Here is a 25,836-nt window from a genome sequence, read left to right as displayed (position 1 = left end):
ACCAAAGGACCCTCTGATTCTGGGAAGACCTTTCTTGGCGACTGCTGGAGCTATCATTGATGTCAAGAAGGGGAAGATCGATCTGAACCTTGGTAAAGACCTTAAAATGACCTTTGATATAAAGGATGCAATGAAGAAGCCAACTATAGAAGGGCAACTCTTTTGGATTGAAGAAATGGATCAGTTAGCTGATGAGTTACTAGAGGAACTAGCAGAAGAAGATCACCTTAAGAGTGCTTTGACCAAGAATGGTGAAGAAGGGTTTCTGCATTTAGAAACTTTGGGTTACCAGAAGCTGTTGGACTCACACAAAGCAGTAGAAGAGTCAGAATCCTTTGAGGAATTGAATGGGTCAGCAACAGAGGTAATGGCAGTGAATGACGAGGACTCAACTCAGGCTCAACCTGCTCACTCGAGGACTTACTCGACTGAACACTCGACCACTACAGTTGACATCCCTGCGGAGCTGATCATTCCAACATCAGACGACTGGTCTGAACTCAAGGCACCAAAAGTTGAACTTAAGCCGCTTCCCAAAGGACTCAGGTATGCATTTCTAGGTAATAACTCTACATATCCTGTCATTGTGAATGATGCATTAACCGATGAACAAGTGCATCTTCTGTTAACTGAACTGAAAAAGTATAGAAGAGCCATTGGTTATTCACTTGATGATATAAAGGGCATTTCACCTAGTTTATGCACACATCGCATTCATCTTGAAAATGAATCTTATTCGAGCATTGAACCCCAAAGAAGGTTAAATCCTAATTTAAAAGAAGTTGTAAAGAAGGAGATACTTTAACTATTGGAAGCAGGTGTAATTTACCCTATTTCCGATAGCACTTGGGTATCTCCAGTTCATTGTGTTCCAAAGAAAGGAGGTATGACTGTTGTAAAAAATGATAAAGATGAGCTCATACCCACTAGAACTATAACTGGACATAGAATGTGCATTGACTATAGGAAGTTGAATTCTGCATCTAGGAAAGATCATTTTCCACTTCCATTCATTGATCAAATGCTAGAAAGGTTAGCTAATCACCCATACTACTGCTTTCTTGATGGTTATAGTGGTTTCTTTCAAATACCAATTCACCCTAATGATCAAGAGAAAACTACATTCACATGTCCATATGGAACCTTTGCATATAAAAGAATGCCTTTTGGTCTCTGTAATGCACCAGCTACATTTCAGCGGTGCATGACTTTTATCTTCTCGGATTTAATTGAGGAGATGGTTGAGGTATTCATGGATGACTTTTCCGTGTATGGCTCCTCCTTCTCCTCTTGTTTGTCAAACTTGTGCAGGGTACTTTCTAGGTGTGAAGAGACGAACTTGGTACTCAACTGGGAAAAATGCCATTTCATGGTCAAAGAAGGCATTGTATTGGGGCACAAGATTTCAGAGAAATGTATAGAGGTTGACAGAGCAAAGATTGAGGTTATGGTGCAACTGCAAGCACCAAGGAGTGTCAAAGATGTGAGAAGTTTTCTGGGACATGCTGGGTTTTATAGAAGGTTTATCAAAGATTTCTCTAAGCTGGCAAGACCAATGACAAGGCTGCTGTGTAAGGAAACAGAGTTTGATTTTGATGAGGAATGCCTGAAAGCTTTTCAACTCATCAAGGAAGCTCTGATTTCAGCTCCAATAGTCCAAGCTCCAAACTGGGACTATCCATTCAAAATCATGTGTGACGCCTCAGATTACGCTGTAGGAGCAGTCTTGGGACAAAAGATTGACAAGAAGCTCCATGTCATCTATTACGCAAGTAGAACAATGGATGATGCTCAGGTGAAGTATGCCACAACAGAGAAGGAGTTATTGGCAGTTGTTTTTGCGTTTGAAAAATTTAGAAGCTACTTGGTGGGTTCTAAAGTCATAGTCTACACAGATCATGCAGCCTTGAGACACATTTATGCAAAGAAGGACACTAAGCCAAGACTATTGAGATGGATACTACTTCTGCAAGAGTTTGACATGGAAATAGTTGACAAGAAAGGTATAGAGAACGGTGTAGCTGATCACTTATCAAGGATGAGGATCGATGATGAAGTCCCTATTGATGATTCGATGCCAGAGGAGCAACTCATGGTTACAGAATTCTTTGGAAAGAATTACAGTGGGAATGAGTTTCACCAACTGAATGCTGTTGAAGGAAAATCTCCATGGTATGCTGATCATGTCAATTACTTGGCCTGCGGAGTAGAGCCTCCCAACCTGACCAGTTATGAAAAGAAGAAGTTTTTCAGAGATATCAACCACTACTACTGGGATGAGCCATATCTTTACACTCTCTGTAAAGACAAAATTTACAGAAGATGTATCTCAGAGGAGGAAGTGGAAGACATCTTACTTCACTGCCATGGTTCAACATATGGTGGTCACTTTGCGACTTTTAAGACAGTATCTAAGGTACTGCAAGCAGGCTTCTGGTGGCCAACCATGTTCAAAGACGCCCAGCAGTTCATATCAAGATGTGACTCATTCCAAAGGAAGGGAAACATCAGCAGAAGAAATGAAATGCCACAAAATCCTATACTAGAGGTAGAAATCTTTGACGTCTGGGGAATCGACTTTATGGGGCCGTTCCCTTCTTCCTATGGGAACAAATACATCTTGGTAGCAGTGGACTACGTGTCCAAGTGGGTTGAGGCCATTGCAAGTCCGACAAATGACTCAAGGGTGGTTCTGAAGATGTTTAAAACCATAATTTTCCCTAGATTTGGTATACCAAGGGTCGTCATCAGTGATGGAGGTACACACTTCATCAACAAAGTCTTTGAGAACTTATTGAAGAAACACGGAGTGAAGCATAAGGTAGCCACTCCTTATCATCCACAGACAAGTGGTCAGGTTAAGATCTCCAACAGGGAGATAAAAGCAATTCTGGAGAAGACTGTTGGGACTACAAGGAAAGACTGGTCTGCAAAGCTAGATGATGCACTATGGGCTTACAGGACAGCATTCAAAACCCCTATTGGTACAACTCCCTTCAACCTTCTCTATGGAAAATCCTGTCACTTACCTGTTGAGCTCGAGTACAAGGCTATGTGGGCTGTGAAGCTTCTGAATTACGACATCAAAACTGCTGGAGAGAAGAGGTTGATCCAGCTGAATGATCTCAATGAAGTTAGGTTGGAAGCTTATGAAAGCTCTGAAATCTACAAAGAGAGGACTAAGCTTTTCCATGATAAGAAGATCATCACCAAGGACTTCCAAGTTGGTGATCAAGTGCTGCTATTCAATTCTCGCCTGAAACTCTTTCCAGGAAAGCTCAAGTCTAGATGGTCTGGTCCCTTCTGTGTTACTGAAGTTCGCCCTTATGGAGCAGTCACTCTAGCTGGTAAGAGTGGAGATTTCACAGTGAATGGCCAAAGACTCAAGAAATACTTAGCAGATCAAATCTTCCCAGAGGTGACCTCAGTTCATCTCCAGGAACCTCTTGATGCTTAAGGGAGTAAGGAGTCAAGCTTAGAGACTTAAAACAAGCTCACTTGGGAGGAAGTCCCATGTCTATCCCTGTACATATTTTTACTTTCCTTGTTATTTTTAATGCATTTTGGTAGTGCTTTCAGGAAATAAGTGTCATGAGCTGAGTGAAGTGGATTCTGGCTCTGAGAGTTCAACACAATACTCAACCACAAGGGCAAAGAGCAAGTGGAGCTGTGTAATCGAGTATCAAAGTGGTTTTCGTCTCAAGAATTTTGAAGTTTCGACTTACCACTCTATCACGCGAAGCCACTTGGTAATGAGGAGATGTGGTCGAGTATATGTGATGATTTTGGCCCAAAATTTTTAAATGTCATCACTATACTCGACCAACAGAGATCACAGAGACTTACAGAAGAATGATTGAGTTTACAGAAGATTGCGGGTTGTTCTAAGACTTTCCCAGTCAACAGAAAAAAATGATTCAAGGTAAAGAGATAGAGCATGGCCCACCGCTTTTACTCTCTGTCTTCCCACGCGCTTTTGAAGATGAAGAGAATCATCAATTCATTCTCCACCACTCCTTTTGAGATCGCCCTCATCCTATCCAAACACTAAAAGGTTAACACTCATCTCACTCCTTCTTCTCCCACCGACACTATCATCTTTCTCTCATCACTCACTCTCTCCTAAATAGCAAACACACATACCTCTCTTCATCTCTTTCGCTCACGAGTCTCTATTCATCATCTTCTTCCTCTCAACTCTCATCCCATCCAAACACGTCAAACCGCAAGTCACCATTTCTCTAACTTCACCACCTCCACCATTCCCTCGATTTACCACCCATTTCACAAATCACTTTATCTCTTTGCTTTATTCTCGCTTCGTTATCTCACTTTACCACCAAACGCGATTTCACCGGAGAAGAAGACCATGGAGTAAACAGAAGCAAAGTTCACCTCGCCAAGCTGCTCACTCGACTCCCTTTTCACGAAACTCGACCATGTTTCAAAGAAAAGCTAGTTCACGCCCAACCAGAAGTGCTCGACATCTGTACTCGACCGCACCTTCTATTCACCACCGTTTTGCATTTCTTCGAAGTCACCATCTCACCACTCGACTACCTTCTCTTAACTGGCGATTCCCGCTATTCGACCTCATCACCAGAGATTGCTCAAGTACTTGACCTCCATCTTGAACCATACTCGACCGCTCCTCACCCTTGCTATCGCGTTCTTCACCAACGATTCGCAATTCTCAACCAGACAAGCCACAGTACTCGACTGGATACTCGATTTTACAGGAGAAAATGGTTTATCTTTCAAACCAGTTTCGCTTTGTATAATCTCTTAACACTAACCTGTTAACTTTTGAGCTTTGAGTTTTGAAAATTCTCAGGAATCAACATGAGCAATTACACTGGTGGTCCTTTAGCAGATTCTGATTACAATGTTGATGATTCAGAATCATGGTCTTCAAGACCAGCAAGAGAACAGGAGGAATATGAAACCTTCCGAAGGAGAGCTGAGATAGCTCGTGGGAAGAGAGAAATGACAGCAGGGTATGAGCTAATAGATGAGGATTTAGATGACTTGGAAGATGAGGATGTCCCTGAACCTTCTCCCAGACCTACAAAGTTCCTGAACAAACCTGATGAGTTTCCAGTTGAAGAGTACATCAGACTCTTCTACTTGAATGAATTCTGTGGAACAAGGTATCCATGTCCTAAGACGTTAGAGAAGCTGGGGTTGCTGAAAGATGTCGAGCACCTGTTCCAGAGTTGTCACCTGGACACTCTGATGAGTTACCCCTATGTTGCTTATGAGGATGAAACGATACAGTTTCTTTCGAGTCTACAAGTGGAAATCTACCAAGGAATGACTACAGACGAGTTGCGAAGCGACGGGTTGGGCTTCATCACATTCACAGTGCATGGGCAGGACTACATGCTGACAATCCAACGGTTGGAAGGACTGTTTGCATTCCCCAGTGGAACGGGAACCAAACAGAGGTTTGATAGAAGCGAGCTGAAGAATCTATGGCTCACCATTGGCAGCACCTCAGCGCTTAACTCTTCGAGATCAAAGAGTAATCAAATCCGCAGCCCGGTCGTCAGGTACTTCCAACGCTCAGTAGCTCATGTTCTTTACTCCAGAGAAGCTACAGGGACGGTCACCAACACTGATATGGAGATGATCTCCATGGCTCTCAAAGGCACTCTCCATCGGGCCAATAACAATCAGATTCTGCACGGCGATACCAATGACACACCTCTTGTTATTCTCTTGTTGCTCCACCTGTGTGGTTACAAGAAATGGGCTGTCTCCAATAATAACAAGAGAGCACGAGGTTCTCTCTGCATAGGAGGTGTGGTGACACCAATTCTGATTGCATGTGGAGTCCCCATCGTCTCCAAGGGACATGAATGGAAGTGGATGGATATTGAACACCTACATCACATTGAATTCCTGGAGCGTGCGATGGTTGGCGACATGTATAGATATCGCTTTGAGCACCCCACAACCAAGAGAGCCAACATCCTTCTTCCCCGCCCTGAGCTTACACGCATAATAGAGGGATATAACATCAACTTTGAACCTTCAGTTGAGGACCTGTACGTCGAGATAGCTCAGCCAACGCACGAGGCTGTTCCTGCAGAAGAAGAAGCTGCAGATGATGAGAATGATGAGATGGAAATAGATTGGGAAGAGCCATATGATACAAGTATGTATCATTTCAGGGAACACGTGGCTCCAGCAAGAGAGAGTAAGAGCTTGAGTGAAGCTCACAAAAACCAGAGCCTATTGCAGAAGTGGTGCAAGAAGCAGGACAAGTACATCAACAAGCTCATAAAGGGTATGAAGTCTCTGAAGTCCATAGTTAGCTGCTCTTCTTCCAGCACAGCAGTACCACAAAGACAGCCTCCTCAAGACATGCCTTCGAGGAGATATGATGAGCCTGAGCCCAGTGCGCATGAAATCTCTCCAGTCCCTGCAAGGCGCTCATCACACGAGCCTCGAGAACACAAGAGGAGAAAGAAGGCTGTACTTGCCCGTTCCAACAGCACAACGCTGCTAATGCGCTCCAGGAGCACACTCGACCACGGTGCTGGCCGCAGAAGGAGAAGGGACGTCGAGCACCAACAGGAAGGAGAAGCTGAAACGCAACAAGGATGATCACCTGCAATCTTACTTCAACTGAGGTAAGCACTACCATTCACCATTGTCAAATACCATCTTATGTTTATTTTGTTTCTGTGTTGTTTTTGTCCTGAGTACTCTCTTCCAAATTTGGTCACACAGCGGACTGTGTGATTTAAGTTTGGGGGAGGGCTCAGGAAGTATCTGATGTGTTTGCTTTGTTCTTGTTTTCAAATTTTTCTTGCATTGTACATATTGTCTGCATTCATCTATGTTATTGAAAAAACCCTAAAAATTTGAAAATTTTTTGAAAATGATTTCACAAAAATAGAGTGTTCATGTAGTTGCATTTTCATTTTAAGATTGAGTCTAGAAGGTTTCATATAGGATTGTTGCATTTGCATAGGGGATGATGATGAGATAACCTTGTAAGCTTGCTCATTTACTGAATGAATTCAATGCCCTCGTTGTTAGTTGTTTAATGCTTGTGATAGAACTTGAAGTAAAACAGCACCATATTTGGAATTCACAACTTGACTCTCTTGTTTTAATTGAAGCATGCTTGATGTGATTCTTTTCCCTATCTATTAAAACCTGAACTTGACTTATAATTATCGTGTCTTTGCATTGTTGTTGAACTTGTGGCTACCAATACACATACTTGGATTTTCTTTCACCTTCTACCACTCTTGCTAATCCAAGTAGCTGATTCCCATCATTGGAACAGTTTCCCCCACCCTGAACCTAACCTTTCTTTCAAGCCCTGAATAAATTTGTGTGTGTGTGAGGCCTATTTCCGGATTGAGCTTGGTAGAAAGTGTTAGGTATGAACCGACAAGAATAGTATCCCATGTAGTTCTAGTCCACGCTTTTTGGGCTAGATAGGACTAGGTGGGAGTTTTACTTTGGGTTTTGGAATGTGTTTGGAAAGAAAATGAGAAAGAAAGACAAGTGTTATTGTTCTTAGGAGATGGAAGTGAAACAGAAAAGAATATCTTGTTAGCCTAGTAAAGGATTTGGGAAGTTTGAAAATAAAAAAAGTTAGGCTCTGTGCAAAGTAAAAAGAAAGGCAAAAGCCTAGAGTTGTCTTAAGTCATGAGATGAGAAGAAGAGCCTTAGTTGTTAAAGAAAGTCCCAATCCACTAGAAAGTCTAAAAGAAAACCTCTACTTAGAACAAAACCAAAAAGAAAGAATGGGTTGATCCAAGAGATTATCGAAACATGCCTTGAGTGCAAAGGGTAGAATTAGGATCATTTCTGGGGTTTAGAGATAGGACCATCTATGGAGTTTGATATGCTTTTGGTTATTTGGGTAGATGGGGTCTGTTCTTGTATGCGTAGGTTGGTTCTAACCTTTAGCATTCTACTAAAGCTCTGTCCATTCATGAGAGTTCCCTGTTACTGTGAAAAAGTCTGAAACCATTTACAGAGGAACCATCTTTGTTTCTCAGCCTTGTCCTTTAAACCAAATGAGTTCTTCAACAATGTTTTGCTTGATTCATGGTTTGAGCTTAATCAATGTTAAAGGGAATTGATGATCTGAAGGTGTGTGTAGATTGGAACAAATGTTAGGTTGTCTTGTGATGAATATGGCTAAAGTTTTTAAGTAGAGTTTGGTCTCTAAGCATTCCACAATTACTAACTTGGACATTGAGTTCATTTGCTTTGTCTGCATGCTTTGGTTCTGAATCCCCGCTTTCAAACCTCTCCTCCAGCTTGTTCTTAATTGTTTGCTTGAGGGCAAGCAAAGACTAAGTTTGGGGGAGTTGATATGTCTATATTTTACTTGTTTTGAGCATCCATTTAGCATCACTTTATCATCATTTCGTCATTGTTTCATACCATTCTTCATCATTTGTCATCACTTTGCATGATTAGGATAGTTTTGCATGCATGTTGCATATTTGAGTTGTTTTCAGGTGATTTGGAGCTGTTGGTGAGCAAATTGAAAGAAGTGGACCAGAACCCATCAGTATGCTCGACCACGAGGTCGAGCACCATCATCATGACCTTCCAAATGCATTCGACCACGACCAAGTCGAGCACCAAGTTGATCACCAACTCGAGCACCAAGTCGAGTACCCTCTTCCTCACAAACTCGACCTACCACTCGACCTCGTGGTCGAGTACCCTCTCCTTCGCCAAGTAGACCACGACTCCAGATCACGACTCGAGCACGCAGTCGAGTATCCTCCACCAACTTACTCGACCAAGCACTCGACTGCACGCTTCAGAGGCTTCTCAGATCCCAACTCAACCAGACACTGAGCATAAGGAAGAGAAGAAGATGAAGCGGGACTCGAGTGCATACTCGACCTAGTCACTCGATCGCATCACGACCATATCAAGAAACCGCAAAGGAGCCAGCTTTGCTCGACCTCTTCACTCGATTGCACGAAGCCGAATGTCTCCGTAAACCGCCTTAATACTTTGTCGTTTTGTGATTTAGGGTTTTCTAGTATTTGCTATAAATAGGTTGTTTCTCATAATTTTCAGACGAAGTTTTTTATTCTGCAGAACAATTATTGCTTTCTTCATATTTGTAATCCAGAGTTCTCTTAATCTATTGAGTATTTGCTTTTGATTTCTTCTACAAAGTTGTTCATCTTGTTGAGATCTTGCTAATATGAAGTTTTTATGTATTTCTGGGTTTGTGTTCTTGGTTATGAATTTTGAGTAGTGATTAGGGTTCTTGAGGATGAGTTAGAGTAGTTTAGAATCCTTGATCTGCTAGGTGGTTGAGTTTGATTGGTAGATCCCTTCTGGATTAGTTGTTCTTAATGCTGATTGCTTTCTGATCAACTGGAATCTGAGCCCAGACATTTCTGCACCCAAAAGGTGTTCGATGAAATGTCTGAACCACTAATTCCAGAGATTCGTGGCTCTGTACCAAGGTATTGGTTACAGGGAGCGTTTTGGCTTAGACTTGTTGTTTCGTAATGCCTGTTAGGTTAGCTCTCGTCAATGGTGATTGAGTCTGGGACTAGCTTTGCTTGAGGATCTCTGTTGCGGTAGCACTTTGATTTGGCTATTGAACTTGTTGTCTAGGGATAGTTTGTTGAGCATGTTAACCACCTGTTAGATTAAGGAGACTTCACTACTCGATTACCCCATCCTCGGGAATTTCTCTTCCAATTGATTTCTTTGTTCACATCGCTATTGATTGCTTGATCTCGTTACTTGTTGCTTAGTTTTTGCATTTTTACTTATTTCACTTGAAGTACTCGACCACACCCAGCGGTTTGGAAACGAACTGTGCAGTCGAGTACATTTGTTGCAGTTTCTGTTTGGTACTCGACCTGGCACTCGACCACATCCAGTGCTTGGCATCAAGCTGTGTGATCGAGTGTGTTATCTGTTTATATTAGAATTATTGTTTTCTGCATGATCACTGGAACTGTTAACAACATCAAAACCTGTTATTGCTTGGCTTGACTCTGTGAAATCTGACTGCATCTTGATTGCTAGCATCACACCCATTTGGATTGACACCTTAAATACTACAATGACATGATAGTGATTTAAGGATAATTGACCTTAGTTAAAATCCTACTATCAAAAATCATTCATCTGCACTTGAAGAAGAAACAACATTAGATTTCAAGTTTTACATTTTTTGGTTTTTCTTTCATTTATTTATCACACTCGAATTTTAGTTTATAGACATTTTTCTTCTTCTAAACAAATAGATGCCATCACTTTGTTTAACTCAGTATATCGATTCTACATTTCTATTATGAATTCAATGTTCTAATCTACATGTTTCAAAATCAAATGTTTCATTTGTTACCAAATTTTTTACGATCTAATCATCAATCAGTTCAAGAACATACTTGATAAATTTGTCTAACTAATAAACAAAATTGGTCATGATCAATTACCTGGACATTTCTGTGTTGGTCTAATGTTGCAATCAGCTGTTCCTGAGTTGCTTGCTGAAAGTAGATCAACCCTGTTTAGATTTTTCGCTGATCTTCTTCTTCACAACTCATTTTCATCGACAACTTCATTTTGGAGAATTTCATTCAGTTCTGCAATCAGATATTACATAATTCATTGTCTCTTAAATCGATATAATCATCAATCAGCTCATGAACTTAATTAATCGATTTCTGTAACTTATAAACAAAATCGTTCGGTTTGAATTTTACCTTTGATCACCACTCCGACGTGCTTCAATTACTCGAAATATATGAACGGATTGGGCAAGAAATTCAATCTATGTTGTCTTTGAGGTCGAATTTGAAAAAAATTTGGGTAGAATTCGACATTAGTTTTCTGGGATTAACTGTCGGAAATTTCCCGTTTGCCGATCTGTTTTTTTTTTTTGTTGTTTTTTTTTTTTTTTTTTAAACAAACAAACTGGGCCAAATAAACCCAAAATAGCCCACTAAACAACTCAGACCAATACAACAATTTCTTTTTTATATCTAATTATCAATTACTACTTAAACTAAATAAATTGTTAATCTTATAAAACAAAATACAAATCTAATGCAACTAAATATATTCAATTCTAAGATAATATATACTACATCATTTTATTAGCAATTCATGTCTTCAACCAAATTAAAATTCATGTAGTGTTAAACAATATAAATTAAAGTAACCAACTATTATAAGGAAAATATATCTAAAATAAATTTTATAGTATTATTTACTTCTACAATCAAAATATACAAATTATCGTCAAATAACTACTACACAATATAATGTCCAAATAGTAATAAACATAAAACTATATGATTAATTCCCTTTTATACTAAACTATTACACTATGTTATTTTTACATATTTCAAATTAAATGAACAATATATTTTAAAAAATAATAATAAAACCCCGTGCTGTATAGCACGGGTCATAATCTAGTACGTAGGAAAATTATAGGATCAACTCATCTCCTCCTAATCAAACAGAATCGGCACCGTTTTTTCCTTCTCTTTTTCTTGAACTTTCTTCTATGAATATTTTCTAAAGTCTTTATCATTATTATAAAGTACATTATTAATCGATTATATCGTTTGCTATAGATTAAGAGAACTTTGAAATATTTATATAAGATATCAAATATGTGTGTATTATTTCCCTTTTATAAAAGTATGTTTTACTATTCATCATCTATATATTCCATCGACATTCACTAGGAGGAACAGGATATCTAGGCCGATCAGAACAATAATCATAGTTCATGTACTTTGCTCTCACATTCTCCATTGCCTTCTGTTCATTTGCACTTAACCTACTATACGTCCTTGTGTTCCACCAGTACTTTGTCGAACCACAAACGTTCGCAATATTGCTCTGACCATTTACGTGACAACCATGGTCGGAGAAGCCTTGGAATTGGGCCTTAAAAGGAGCATAGGCCCAATTAATCTTGTCCTTACCACCGTTTGTTGCCCACGCCTCACCGTTCCACAAACTAGTCTCAAGTTGCATGGGCTTTGATGGATAGTTCACGCCACTTCTTTTGTTATTCTTGAATACTCTTATTGGAACTTTGTCCACGTAAAACCTGTTAACAAATCACCCCATAAGTTTGACCTAAATAGGTGCATGGGACTTGAAATATAAAAAAGATTGATGCATGAAGAGAAATGAAGGAGAAGAACAAAATAACTTACACAATATGATATGGATTCCAAAGAATCCCATAAGTGTGGAAACTTGTAGTGGGATCGAACCAAAGAACAAACTTTTGTTCTCTACCTCCTTGTCCATTGGTAAACACATTTGTTTGAATTGCTGTTGGTTTTCCTTGTCTATTCCCCAAGAACTCAAAGTCAACCTCATCGTGGGTGTTTCCCTTCGAAGTCAACTGTAATTACCCAAATATATAAAGAAACAAATTCTCAATGATGGAATTCCAAAATCAATGTAATGAAATGAAAATTAGAAAAAAAATGTTGCATTGAATAGGATAAATGTGAACGTACGTAGAAAGCTGTGACAACGCCCGCGGAATCTCTTGGAGGCAATTTGATTCTCATTTGGAAGAATCCTGATCCGTAGTGGCTTTTAGACTCAAAGCCAGAACCTGTTGGTATTGTAGGTTGTGTCAAACTATTCATTTGGATATCTTTTGTATACATTTATATCATACATATTTGTGTTGTATATTTCTTTATTAACAATACGCCTTATGCTTGTTTGAATTTAGGTGTTGACACAAAAACAGTCATAAAAACAATGTAAAGGATAGATGATTAACTTTGAAATCAATACACTCATAAATCCTTAAAATTAAACGCGTGACGTCGTATTTTGAAAGTAAAATATATAAAAATAAAAATGAACCTGAAGACTGATCCATGGAGAGCTGAACTTCTTTCCCTTGGTTGAGTTTCAAGATGTGATCTTGTCCCCATGTAACGACATAGTGCACATCGAAATCAGTACCTCCACGACCACGAGCTCTAGTATTAGCCGTAAACATCAAGAACAATACTGAAACAAATTCAAATAGATATTTTATCATATTCATTTTAAATGCCAGCTTGAGTATATTCTCAGGGAAAAGAGAGAGCTCCCCTATTTATATTCGTGTGTGTTAGTGGATTAATTAGAGGTTTATTTGGGTATTTTCTACAAAATGGAAGTAATTATCTCAAATTCTACGTCAACTAAATTACATTTGAACCAAAATTTTGGTCAACAAATTTTTAATAGAAATGTTTCCTTTTAACTATTTGGTTATACAAAACCAAAATGGGAATTCTTACGTATGATGACATATCATCATCTTTAAAATAAAATAAAAAGTAGCAAGCATTATCTCATATATATCAATGAATTTTTATTTTGGTCAACATACAACTAAATTATTATTTGGTAAAAATAAAAGTCATGATGGACAGAGTTTTCGAAGAAAAAAAAAACTATTTTTAGAAATTGGTTATAAAATAACTATTTGGTCAAAATTTATAAGATATCAATGAATTTTCATTTTGGTCAACATACTAAACTATTAGTATTAAATTTAATAACTATTTTAGTAAAACCAAACCAGATGTAATAAAAAGTAATAGCAATTTACAAAAGGTTGTTTGATCATATGAGCAATATAATTCACTGAAATTATCCTAAATTTTAAATGGAAATATAATTCTATCCACATACAATTTTATTTTATTTTATTGTAGAGTTAACAATGTTTGTGAGGTCAACAATGAAGAGATATCAATATGCAAGTCCATGATTATAGAATCGCAGTATAATGAAAGGATCAAATCCACAACCACCAATTAACGTTACATATTGATAGATTCCTAGATGAGGATCTATTCCCAAGAACACACTTTGTTGGTTTTGAACATGAAGGATGCAGCGGAATAGAAGAAGAGCGAGATCGTAAGTGGAAGATGAACGGACAAACGGATGAACTGTTGCAGCGGATTGAAGGTGGAACGTTTTGTACTTCCAAGAGAGGTGGAAATCTCTTAGACTACGAGCTTGAATACAACTTAGATATTACACACTAAGAAGGAAACAAGTTGAGAAGATATTACGCACTTCTCGGATCAAACAAGTAAAAGAGAGATTTTTGATAAAATGTTTGATAAGTTCTCATAAGAGAATACATAGAGAATATATAGAGGAGAAGGAGAGAAGAGAATGTAGAGAGACAAGTCTTGGAACAAGCTCCAAGGCTGCCTAGAAACTTAACAAAATATTAAAGATAGAATTTGAATAGAAAAGACCCTTTGGCTTCAAAGATGACTCTTGAACTCCTATTTTCGTCACTCCTCTTGGCCAGCAAATTAAGCACTTGGTTTGGAGTCTTCTTGGGCTTGTAATGGCAATAAAATGGGCTGGACTTGATAGCTAACACCTTGGAAGATTTTCTGAATATTCTGGCCCGGTCTTGATCATCAAATGGGTGATTTGGATGTGAATCATTTGCCTCATTAAAAACCTTTCTTTGGAAAACCCATTGGGATAAAACCAAAGATAAGGGAAAAAGAGTACAAATGAGACACATGCCCATTTGTTGATCATGTATCAAAACCAACGAGGTTAAGATAACTTCTTTTGCGTTATTTTCCTCAGCTACAAGCTGCTCCTTAGCTCCATTTTCCTCAGCTACAAGCTGCTTCCTAGCTCCAAGCTTCTCAGGTTCAAGCAGCTCCATATCTCCATTGTCCGAGCTATCCATGATCACATCACATATCGTAAGTTAGATATATGGATTAGTCTAAGTAGATCACGACTTGTGTTTGTGATGCCAATCAAGTAACAAATACACCTCGTGTATTTTTGGAAGAATCAACTTATAAATACTAAGATTATATTTCTTGCATTTAGAAGTATGCAAGACACTACAATTTGAAAAATTATTACTTAAGTCACTATGTAGAACTAGGGGCAAAACTTCAAATAAAGTCTTGTGGCAATATGCTATTATTCTCATATGTTATACCAAAATCTTCTTACCTGTAAGTAAGTATGTTTCTATTAAATTGATTGACTTCTGTGGTTGTTCAAAAACTGTCAATATAGAGTTACCATGAACGAAAAGAATTTGATGTTTCATGGTATATTTGTAATAAAAGACTATTATTATATTTCATTATATCGACATTCATTAGGAAAAATAGGAAATCTAGCTTGATCAGAACAATAGTCATAGTTCATATATTTCTCTCTAACATTCTTGTAGACTTTCTGCTCGTAGATGCTAAGACAATTATACTTCATGGTGTTCCACCAATACATTGATGAACCACAAGCTTTGGAATTGTTACTCAGATCATCGACATGACAACCGGAGTCGGAGAAACCTTGAAAATTGGCCTTAAATGGAGCATAGGCCCAATTAATCTTGGTTTTGCCACCATCTGTTGCCCAATTTTCTCCGTTCCACAAACTACTCACCACTTGCATAGGCTTTGATGGATAGCTCATGCCAGTGCTTGTATTGTTATTGAACACTCTTATTGGGATATTATCCACGTAAAACCTATAAACAAAGCTTGTCTTTATAAATATAAATCAACACTATTAAAAAGCTTGTCTTTATAAATATAAATCAACACTATTAATAATCTATATATAGAGTGTGGAATTCATTGTCTTTTATTGTTTGGATTATATATTGTTGTTGATTTTATAATCGTATATACAATAGTCTAATGAAATCAATCCATGATTGACACTCACATCGTCATAAATATATACATAGATATGTTTATCAAAAATAACAAAATAGACGAAGTTCCGTTCATCCTTTTTTTTTTTTAGTGTTTCAAATACTTTTATATGCATGTTAGATTTTTCACTAACCATAAAACTTATTCATCTCTTATCTTCTATGATTCATAAATCTCTCAAAGTTTTAGTTGTAATATATATATTCTACACCGTACCTATTTTGAAAAGTCTTTAAAACAGAAAAATGGCTATTTTAACGAGAATAATTCAATATTAACACAAATAACAAGAAAATAAAAGCGAATAAGTTTAACTTTACGTCAAAAAAATTATACAAAATTCAGATAAATCAATAGAACTTTAACACTAGATGGTTCAAGTTGACCCCTATGTCAAGATATCAATGATAAACAACTCGGATAAACAATAAAAAAATTATTATTAGAAATTTTCTTTCGTAAAAATAATACTTTTTGTTGTTTGGTCAAAACGTAAAAATAATTAAACGAAAAATTTACAAATGCATAAAACAAAAAAAAAATCGCACAGAACGGGATTACTCATTTAGTATTCATAGAGAGGAGAAAGTACGTACACGATATGATATGGATTCCAAAGAATGCCATAAGTGTGGAAATCAGTAGTTGGATCGAACCAAAGAGAAAACCTTTGTTCTCTATTTCCTTTGCCTTCAGTGTACACATTTGTCTGTAATGTTATTGGTTTGCCTTCTATGTTCCCCAAGAACTCAAAGTCAACCTCGTCTTGGGTGTCTCCTTTAGAAGTCAACTATAACCAATTCACAAATATTATATACATAAAAAAGTTTCACCAATGGTGAGAATCCAAATTCATGTAAAATGACTATAGAGAAAGAATACGAACGTAAAAGGCAGTGACAACACCAGCAGAATTGTTTCCAAACACTTTGATTCTCATTTGGAAAAGTCCTGAACCGTAGTGGTTTTTGGACTCAAAGCCAGAACCTGTACGGGTTATAAAATCAATACACGCAATAATTCTAAGAAAAACATCGTAAATTGTATCTAAAAAAAGAAATAAAAGAACAAATGAAAGAACCTGAAGAATAATCCATGGAGAGCTGAACTTCTTTGCCTTGGTAGGATTTGAAGACGTGATCTTGTCCCCATGTAACCACATAGTTCTCATCAAAACCAGCTTCTTGGTTTATGTCAATTCTTTTAACTCCATGAACCCTAGTAGCATCAGTCTTAATGATCAACAACAGTGTCGAAACAAAACCAAAGATCAAAATATATTCCATCTTAATTGTTTTCTTGACAACTTTTATTGATCCTTTCACATTTCTTGACCAACGAGATTATATACCATTTTTACATAATCATAAATCATATTTATTAGCATATCATCACCACCTATAGATACTAGGGTTATGGCTGTTTTCACGCGGACACTCATCTACACCTATACATACACATAAACGTGTTATCTAGTATTAAAGAGTATTGATGGGACGCTGATTTGTTAAATTCGTTTTTAATGCATTGACAATGACTATTTTCGTTTTAACCTCTAATTAATAGTTTGTTATATTGACAAGATTTGTTTTTTTCTATAAGTGCTCTGCCTATGGGTACGCCAACTAAGGAGGATACACTGGGTTGGCATTTTACAAGATTCGGAAAATATACAGTCAAATCGTGATATCATACCGCACGGTTAGGAAATTTGGAGACAATTCTCTCATTGATTGGTCCAGACATAAAACCGCTAAAAGCACATTCTTGGCAAGTGCATTGTCCACCTAAGATATGTCATTTCTTATGGCAAATTTTAATGGGTTGTGTACCAGTTACGGAAAATTTACGGAGAAGAGGAATTGATTGTGATACAGGTTGTGCTAGATGTGGCGAACCAGTGGAAACAATCAATCATACAATCTTTTAGTGTCACCCGGCACGACATGTTTGGGCACTCTCTCAGATTCCTACATCAATGGGAATTTTTCCAACGGAGTCTATTTTTGCGAATTTGGACCATTTATTTTGGAGAATACCTTCGGAATTTGACTCTTCAGCTTTTCCATGGATTATCTGGTATATATGGAAAGCAAGGAATGAAAAATATTTGAAAATATTGATAAAGATCCATTAGAGGTATTACGGTTAGCGGAAAAAGAAGCACAATTGTGGCAGTCTGCCCAAAATGAGCTTCATCATGAAACTCATGGTACTGTGGAATTGGTTAATCAGTCTCGAGTGGGGAATACTTCACTTAACTCAATTTATTCAGGATACCGTTGCTTTGTGGATGGATCGTGGAAAGAAAGTGATAAGTTCTCCGGTACAAGATGGTTCTGTACATCATCAAACGGAGAGCCGCCAACCATGGGAGCTGCAAATCTTCGTCGAAGTTTATCTCCATTACATACCGAGTTCGAGGCCCTTCTCTGGGCGATGAAGTGTATGATAGGTGCAGATAATCAAGACGTAGAGTTCCTTATAACTGTTCTGATCTGGTTAAGATGGTGTCTTCTCCAACCGAATGGCCGGCATTTTCAGTGTACTTGGAGGAATTTCAGAGCGACAAGGAAGAATTCTCATCCTTCTCTTTATCTTTAATTTCTCGCAATGCTAATGTAAAAGCAGATCATCTGGCACGAAAAATTCGTACAGAACCGCTTCATATCACATTTGTAAACAACATTCCACAGGAATGGCTCTTTTGAGCTCTAATTATTTTGAGATGACAAAAAAAAAGATTTGTTTTTTCTTTAGAAGATGCAAAAAATGATCATCCTTTAAGAACTTTACTATGACTTTGATACTTGAAATGAATAATTTTTACCGAAATTCAAGTTAATCGTCGAGGCTTGTGAAAACTGAAAAGTACTTATAAACACAAAAATATATTTCTATCATGTCATCTACTAATTTTATTATAACATTGAATTTCTAGTTTACTAATAATGCTTTTATCTAATTGTTGGTTCATGGATTAAAGATTCTAAATCAGTAACACTATTCACATAGTTCAAGCTATTTATAATTTTGAAGAACCAAAATTTGTGAATGAGTATGTTCCACATTCATTTCGCAAGAGAAAAATCATCACACCATAAATAGCATTCATTGAAAATTTACAACTAAATTATTAACTATATGATTCTCCCTACCATGTCTTGATTATCATTACTTTTAATATTCTTACTTCTTACTCATTGGAGATGTTCTTTAAGAAGAAAATTACACAATGTTACCAAAACATCAGCCTCAAACCTTAAGGTCAGTGACTTGAAGGATACACAAATAGAATGCTAAAATCTCAATTTAATACGGTTTATATATTCCACAAATTAACTCTTTATACTTGAGAGCATTCAAAATAATGTTAAATGTTCATAGAGGGATTTAGTACACTAATCTTGAAGCAGAACAAAAACAGTTTTTATGACAATAAAAAGTACAACAAGTTAGATCACTGGAGAGTTTACACATTCTATATAACCTTCTCTTCTATAACCAGTAGTAATCAATCCCAAATTTCCCGTCTTAAGCATCGAAAAATTAGAGACTATGCTGGTAGCTGCAGCTTTTTATTGTTTTTCCAACTGTGATGGTAAACCAAAACCATATAGTCAAGAGTTCTGTGTATCTTTAATGAACAAAGAGGCCAAAGATGGAAGTATTTGTTACCTTTGGAAGTAATAGTAGAAGAAATCGGCGTAGAGAAATGTTTGAACGAGCCCAGCAATCCATGCTACAACACAAGAGTTGAATTGTGTCAAATAATCCACAAAGACAACAGAAACTAAAAAACTGTGATTCTTAAGAGGTTCACTAATCTAAGTAGGCACAAACATATCAACAGATGCAATAATATGCCTGACAGAGACTTGACAAAGAACATTGAGAGAGGTAAAATAGTCATACTTATCCAGTGAACAAAGTGTGGTTCAGTGAAGTAACGATAAATCCAGTTGAGTATGTAGAATCCTCGGTATCCCCTGTAACAAGACGACATAATTCGTATACCAAATTTGAAACTTAAAACACAATTGCCATGGAAAAAGACGTCAACTTACCCGAGGAGAAATATGTATTGTCCAGTCAAGTTGTCGATATTTCTAGTCCTCTGCAGCAAAACAAGCTGAGGAAGTATAGCAACAGCCTCCAAGTACAATGAAAAAGTCCACAGGACCTGATAATATATACAAGATGTGATTCACACCGAAGAAACATAAAAATGCGATAAAATTGTTCTGGCGAGCAAGAAACAAACCTCGAGAAAGGTAAACTTTTCGTGAATCAAAAGAGCTAAGAGAAAGCAAGGAAGCACAAGGAACCAATGACGAAACGTATCTTGTTCTCTATCATAAGTCCTATGAACAGTCTTATGATACTTCATGTACCAAACTATTGAAAAAGAACTTCCTAAGAATATCAACTTCATTAGAGTGTTATAGATAGAATAAAAACTCGTAAGTATATCTAAATATCGCGTAGCGAAGACAATGGCGTAGAGTTCTTGAGTCTTTAACGATACACCTGAAAATTCCAAAGTAAATGGAGATTCACACAAATTCAGTAACAGAATCGAATCAAGAATAAGAATCATTCAAAAAATCGATTCCATTGTATCAATTTTGGAATGGAACATACCGGCGCAGGATTTGATGGTGTGGATCTTGAGAAGTAAGACAAGAACACTAGCGAGGTGACTCATATCACCGGCTAATCTGAAAATATTCATCTTTTTCTTCACCGGAAATGGAGAAATTTGATCTATTAGGGTTTATGAAGCTCTCTCTCTCTCTCTCTCTCTCTCTCTCTCTCTCTCTCTCTCTCTCTCTCTCTCTCTCCGCTTTGTTCGTAGTTGTCTTCTCCGGCGACGACACGAGACGTCTGTGCTAGATCTCGTTTCCGTTTCTGTTTCTTTTCCTGGGAAAGGGAAAAAAAAAAAAAACTGATGAGAAATTTAAAGGCCCAGGCCCAGATTTCTTTGGTTGTGGGCCGAACTCGATAAACCGAAAGCTGATTGTTTGGTTACGGGACATGTCGGTTATCTTAACCAAAACCAGATTTTACCAAGTTCATGATTTTTTTCTTTTTTGGGTTGCAAACTACTTTGTTTTCCATTCAATCAAACCCAAACGGGCATATAATTATACAAACTCTTAAACCACATGGTTGGGAACGATAGCATTAAGGAAACATAAACTTACAACAAAGATATTATAGGGAACATGTAGAAACTACTCATAGAATTATGAAAATAATTAAGTAACTAACCATGAACTACAGTGATTTGTCAGAAATGTAGATGAAATGATCCCAACACTTTCGTCTTTTTTCTTTCTTCTTTTTTTGCATTCACAACTACGCTCCGACAAATTCTATGTTGCCGCCAATATTTCTCTTTCTCGATAAATTTGGGATGCCAAACGCTCTTCATATTGATGGGTTCTTTCTCTCAATTTGTAGAAGATCTTTCTCTTTATTTCGTCGGATTTTAATCTTTTTGTGTCGTCATGCTTTTTTTTAATTGTCCATCATTTTCTTTTGTAACACGCTAACTAATCGAATTACACGTGATAACGGAAGATCTCTCTCTTCAACATGTTATTTTTCTATATTACACGTTATTTATAAAGATCACATGTGATTTCTTCCAAAAACATGATTTTAATGTTAAAACACACATTATTTTCTAAATGACACGCATTTTCTTTTAGTATAACATTATATTTTTGTCAAACGACATGTTTTTTCACAAATAACAATACGCTGCTACATCTTTGTCAATATGCTGCTACATTTTTAAGGGGAGTGTTGATATTCCTCCTTTCTCAAAAATGTTAGTTTCCTATTTCTGACTCATGGCTATGTTCTTAATTCTTTTTGAGTCAAATGTTACTTACTAATATTACCTCTAGAAAGATAGGTTTGAGAAGCCATAAAGGTAGATGATAGGGCCATAGAGACTCGGAGACGTATGCTAAAAATCAACACGCCACAAGCAAGCTCATGGTGTATCGAAGACACATCCGCGAAAAAATTCGGGTGTTTAGATATAGTCACAATCAAAAAATTTCGTGACGTTGAAAATACATCATTTGCCTTGTAAATCATCGGCACGAAACATATTGATGCATCATGGAAACTTCGGCGGTTTCTCTCCATAAGAGGATAGCTCAATAAACAAAGTTGGTAGCAATGGTCCCACCCCAACGAATCGAGGCTGGGGTAATTGATCCAATATCTTTAGTGGTGCAGTGTTCTTCGACCATAAGTCATGATGGTTTTACGCATAGGGTTTGGGAAAATTGAACACAATAACATGCTAGAACTATCAAGTCAATACTAGATCGATGTACTAAGTCAATCAGCTCGAAGAACCAATAACTCCAAGCAAGTGTTTCCAAGAAGAGATTATAGTAAACAACCAGGTTCATGATCTAAGGATATTAAATTGGTTTTTTTTTTGGAATCCAAAATATGGTTTTGTCATCTCTAAAAAACTAAATTAGGCTTTTAATTGAATCATATTAATAGCGTATCATATCATCAATGTGATACGCTCCCGTATCATTCATCTTAAATGTAAATTGATTATGATTGTATTCCTTTAGGAAACTAGATATCGTCTCTCTGCTATATAATCATGTAAAGGCTCTTGTGAATAATCATCAGAAACTTTCATAACACATCGATCTCCTAATTGTTCATGGTATCAGAGCCTTGACAAAAAAATTTTCCGATTCTTTTCTCTTCTTTGATTTTTTAAACAAGATTTTTCTGATCAATGGCTACTCCAACGAACTCTGAAGCAACTGAAACGAACCAGACCCCGAACCCGATGAAGACACGAAGAACGATCTCTCCTTATGACCTTACTACTGCTGATAACCCAGGTGCCGTGATTTCTCATCCCTTACTCAAGGGATCTAACTACGACGAATGGGCTTGCGGAACGAAGACAGCTCTCTGTTCTCGCAAGAAATTCGGCTTTCTCGATGGAACCATTGCCCGACCAGACGACGGATCTGCGGATCTTGAAGATTGGTGGACGATTCAAGCCTTGCTTGTCTCCTGGATCAAGATGTCCATTGATCCTTCTCTTCGCTCAAGCATCTATCATCGTGATGTTGCGAAGGATCTATGGGACAACTTGAAGAAACGATTTTCTGTGACCAACGGACCCCGTATTCAGCAGCTGAAGTCGGAGTTGGCGTGTTGCAAGCAACGTGGACTTGCCATTGAGGCATACTACGGCAAATTGAACTGGATTTGGGACAATATGGCTCACTATCGACCACTGCGCGTTTGCAAATGTGGGAAATGTGAGTGCGATCTCGGAACTCTTCAAGAGCAAGATCGTGAAACTGACAAAGTCCATGAGTTTTTGTCTGGTCTTGATGATAATTTTAGGACAGTGAGATCTTCCTTGGTCTCGCGTGTTCCCATTCAGCATTTGGAGGAGGTTTACAACGTTGTTCGTCAAGAAGAGAATCTCAAAACCACCATTCACCACATTGAAGATTCACCACAAGTTGTTGCTCATGCAGTACACACCAGGCCGCGTATCAACTCGGCTCGTATTGATGCTTTTGAGAATGTTGTTGTGTGTAAACACTGTAATCGGTCAGGTCATGTTTCCAACAGTTGCTTTGCTGTTGTTGGTTATCCTGAGTGGTTGGGAGAGCGACCGCGCAGCCGTGTGGTGACAGAACGAAGAAGAGGAACAACACCAGGAGCTGCATCCATTGGTCGTGGGCGTAATATCAATTACGCAAATGCTGTTCATGTTCCTACAATGCCAGTGACGGAACAAGCGAATTACGTTATCACTGACAAAGATCGTGATGGCGTGAATGGTCTCAATGATGCGGAGTGGCGTCGTTTGAAGAACTTGCTCAACGGAGGTGCTAGCACAAGCACAGAGAAACTCTCGGGTAAGTCTTCAACACCTACTTGGATACTAGATACGGGCGCCTCTCATCATTTAACAGGTAACTTTGATCTTCTCACAAATGTTCGAGATATGGAACCTGTTTTAGTCATATTGGCTGATGGTAGAGAGAGGATTTCGGTAAAAGAAGGATCAATGGTGCTAGGTTCACATTTGGTTTTGAAATTGGTCTATTTTGTTGAGGAGTTAACGACAGATTTGATAGATGTAGGACAGTTAATGGATGAGAACCGTTGCGTTGTTCAACTAGCTGATCAGTTTTTTATGGTTCAGGACCGCGATTGGAGCGGGTAAGAGAGAGTCGGGAACCTTCTACTTTCGCAGAATAGAATTGGCAGCATCGGTGCGGACTCAAGCTGAAAAATCATATGAGTTGTGGAATCATCGCATAGGACATCCGGCTGCACAAGTTCTTAGTTCTCTTAAGAATGTTTCTGTTTCTGTTCGTTATGATATTTTGAATAAGGCGTGTGATGTTTGTCTCCGCGCCAAGAAAACTCGATCTCCATTTCCAACTAGTATCAATAAAACTACACAAGTTTTTCAATTAGTGCATTCAGACTTATGGGGTCCTTACCGCACAGCTTCACATTGCATCAAGAATTTTATCTCTTTGGTTGAGACACAGTTTCAGACAAAAGTTAAAAGTTTTCGTAGTGATAATGGAACCGAATTCACAAGTTTAGCAAGTTACTTCCGGTAACAAGGGATTCTTCAAGAGACTTCCTGTGTGGGAACACCACAATAAAACGGCAGAGCAGAACGAAAGCACAGACACATTTTGAATGTAGCACGGGCCTTACGCTTTCAAGTACACTTACCAATTCAGTTTTGGGGAGAGTGTATTCTTACTGCGGGTTACTTAATTAATTGTACTCCTTTTTCAGTTCTAAATGGTTTAACACCATATGAGAAACTGTATAACAAAGAGCCAGATTATACACACTTAAGAGTCTTTGGCAGTCTCTGCTATGCTCATAATCAAGGTCACAAGAAAGACAAGTTTGAATCAAGGAGCCAAAAATGTGTGTTTGTTGGCTACCCTTACGGCAAAAAGGGGTGGAGATTATACGATTTTGAAACAGAAGAATTCTTTATCTCCCGTGATGTGGTGTTCTATGAAGATCAATTCCTGTTTTCTCCAACGACTTCGTCGGCTTCAGGTTTTGGAAACGAAGAAGAAGAAGCGCTATGGGCTCCAATTGGTTTAATTCAATTCCCTGAAATTGAAGACATGCCCAATAAGGGCAAAAACCCATTGCAGAATTCTGGTCCAATTCTCCCAACGGGCCTAGACATAAACAATGCTTCCTCATCTTCTTCGCGTTTGCCGTCGGTTTCATCCCCGACGCCATCATCGTCTGAATCCTCTCCATCTGTGTCTCCAGTGACGACGTCGTCTCAGTCCACTAACCCTGAAACTCGTACGACAACCACTTCTAGTGATTCATCGACTTCTACGATCCCTGCTCCACCTCCACCGGAACTATTGGGTCGAGGAAAGAGACAAAAGATTCCATCTGTAAAACTCAAAAATTATGTGGTTAAAAATGCACAAGGGAAGCTGCTCACCAAATATGGTAATACCCAATACCCTATTGCTAATTATGTCTCATGTACTCAGTTTCAGAGACTCATCGTTGCTACTTAGCGGCTATCACTGAGAATATTGAGCCGAGATCTTTTAAATCTGCAATAGAGAATGAACGATGGAAGAAAGCCATGGGTACGGAAGTAGGTGCTTTAGAAGAAAACAAAACTTAGACATTGGAAGATCTTCCACCTGGTAAACGAGCCATTGGAAGCAAGTGGGTCTACAAAATCAAATACAATTCGGATGGAACCATTGAACGTTACAAGGCAAGGCTGGTTGCTCTTGGTAATAAACAGATTGAAGGAGAAGATTACGGTGAAACTTTTGCTCCAGTCGCCAAAATGGGTATTGTCCGTTTGTTCTTGAAGGTCGCAGCTGGGAATGATTGACCAGTTTATCAGATGGACGTCCACAACGCTTTTCTGCACGGGGATCGTGATGAAGAGGTGTATATGAAACCACCTACTGGTTTTTATTCACAGGATGAGCAAAATGTATGCCGGCTAAGGAAGTCTATTTAGAGCATCTCCAAAGGGAGGCTTTCTCCTCAAAAAGTAGGGTTC

General features: G+C 38.0%; 3 protein-coding genes across 3 annotated transcripts; all 3 read right to left on the bottom strand.

Annotated features, from left to right (window-relative positions):
• Window positions 1-11,694: 11,694 nt before the first annotated feature.
• LOC9299253 (xyloglucan endotransglucosylase/hydrolase protein 2) lies at window positions 11,695-13,194 on the bottom strand. The gene is made up of 4 exons (XM_002863131.2): window positions 12,874-13,194; window positions 12,513-12,613; window positions 12,201-12,394; window positions 11,695-12,091 (listed from the first exon to the last, which is right to left on the bottom strand). Exons 1-4 carry the CDS (start codon window positions 13,058-13,060, stop codon window positions 11,695-11,697), a joined length of 879 nt encoding a protein of 292 aa, XP_002863177.1. The 5' UTR covers window positions 13,061-13,194.
• A 1,941-nt stretch (window positions 13,195-15,135) lies between these two features.
• On the bottom strand, window positions 15,136-17,061 carry LOC9299252 (putative xyloglucan endotransglucosylase/hydrolase protein 1). Its single transcript, XM_002863130.2, has 4 exons — window positions 16,807-17,061; window positions 16,612-16,712; window positions 16,322-16,515; window positions 15,136-15,535 (listed from the first exon to the last, which is right to left on the bottom strand). Exons 1-4 carry the CDS (start codon window positions 17,009-17,011, stop codon window positions 15,136-15,138), a joined length of 900 nt encoding a protein of 299 aa, XP_002863176.1. The 5' UTR covers window positions 17,012-17,061.
• Window positions 17,062-19,032: 1,971 nt separating this feature from the next.
• LOC9299350 (ER lumen protein-retaining receptor B) lies at window positions 19,033-20,633 on the bottom strand. Its single transcript, XM_002863129.2, has 6 exons — window positions 20,370-20,633; window positions 19,990-20,255; window positions 19,793-19,908; window positions 19,641-19,714; window positions 19,404-19,467; window positions 19,033-19,318 (listed from the first exon to the last, which is right to left on the bottom strand). Exons 1-6 carry the CDS (start codon window positions 20,458-20,460, stop codon window positions 19,282-19,284), a joined length of 648 nt encoding a protein of 215 aa, XP_002863175.1. The 5' UTR covers window positions 20,461-20,633; the 3' UTR covers window positions 19,033-19,281.
• Between the last annotated feature and the right edge of the window lie 5,203 nt (window positions 20,634-25,836).

Source organism: Arabidopsis lyrata (assembly GCF_000004255.2).
Source record: "Arabidopsis lyrata subsp. lyrata unplaced genomic scaffold ARALYscaffold_9, whole genome shotgun sequence".
Classification (NCBI taxonomy): Eukaryota; Viridiplantae; Streptophyta; class Magnoliopsida; order Brassicales; family Brassicaceae; genus Arabidopsis; species Arabidopsis lyrata.
This window is presented reverse-complemented; position numbering and strand designations above follow the sequence as displayed.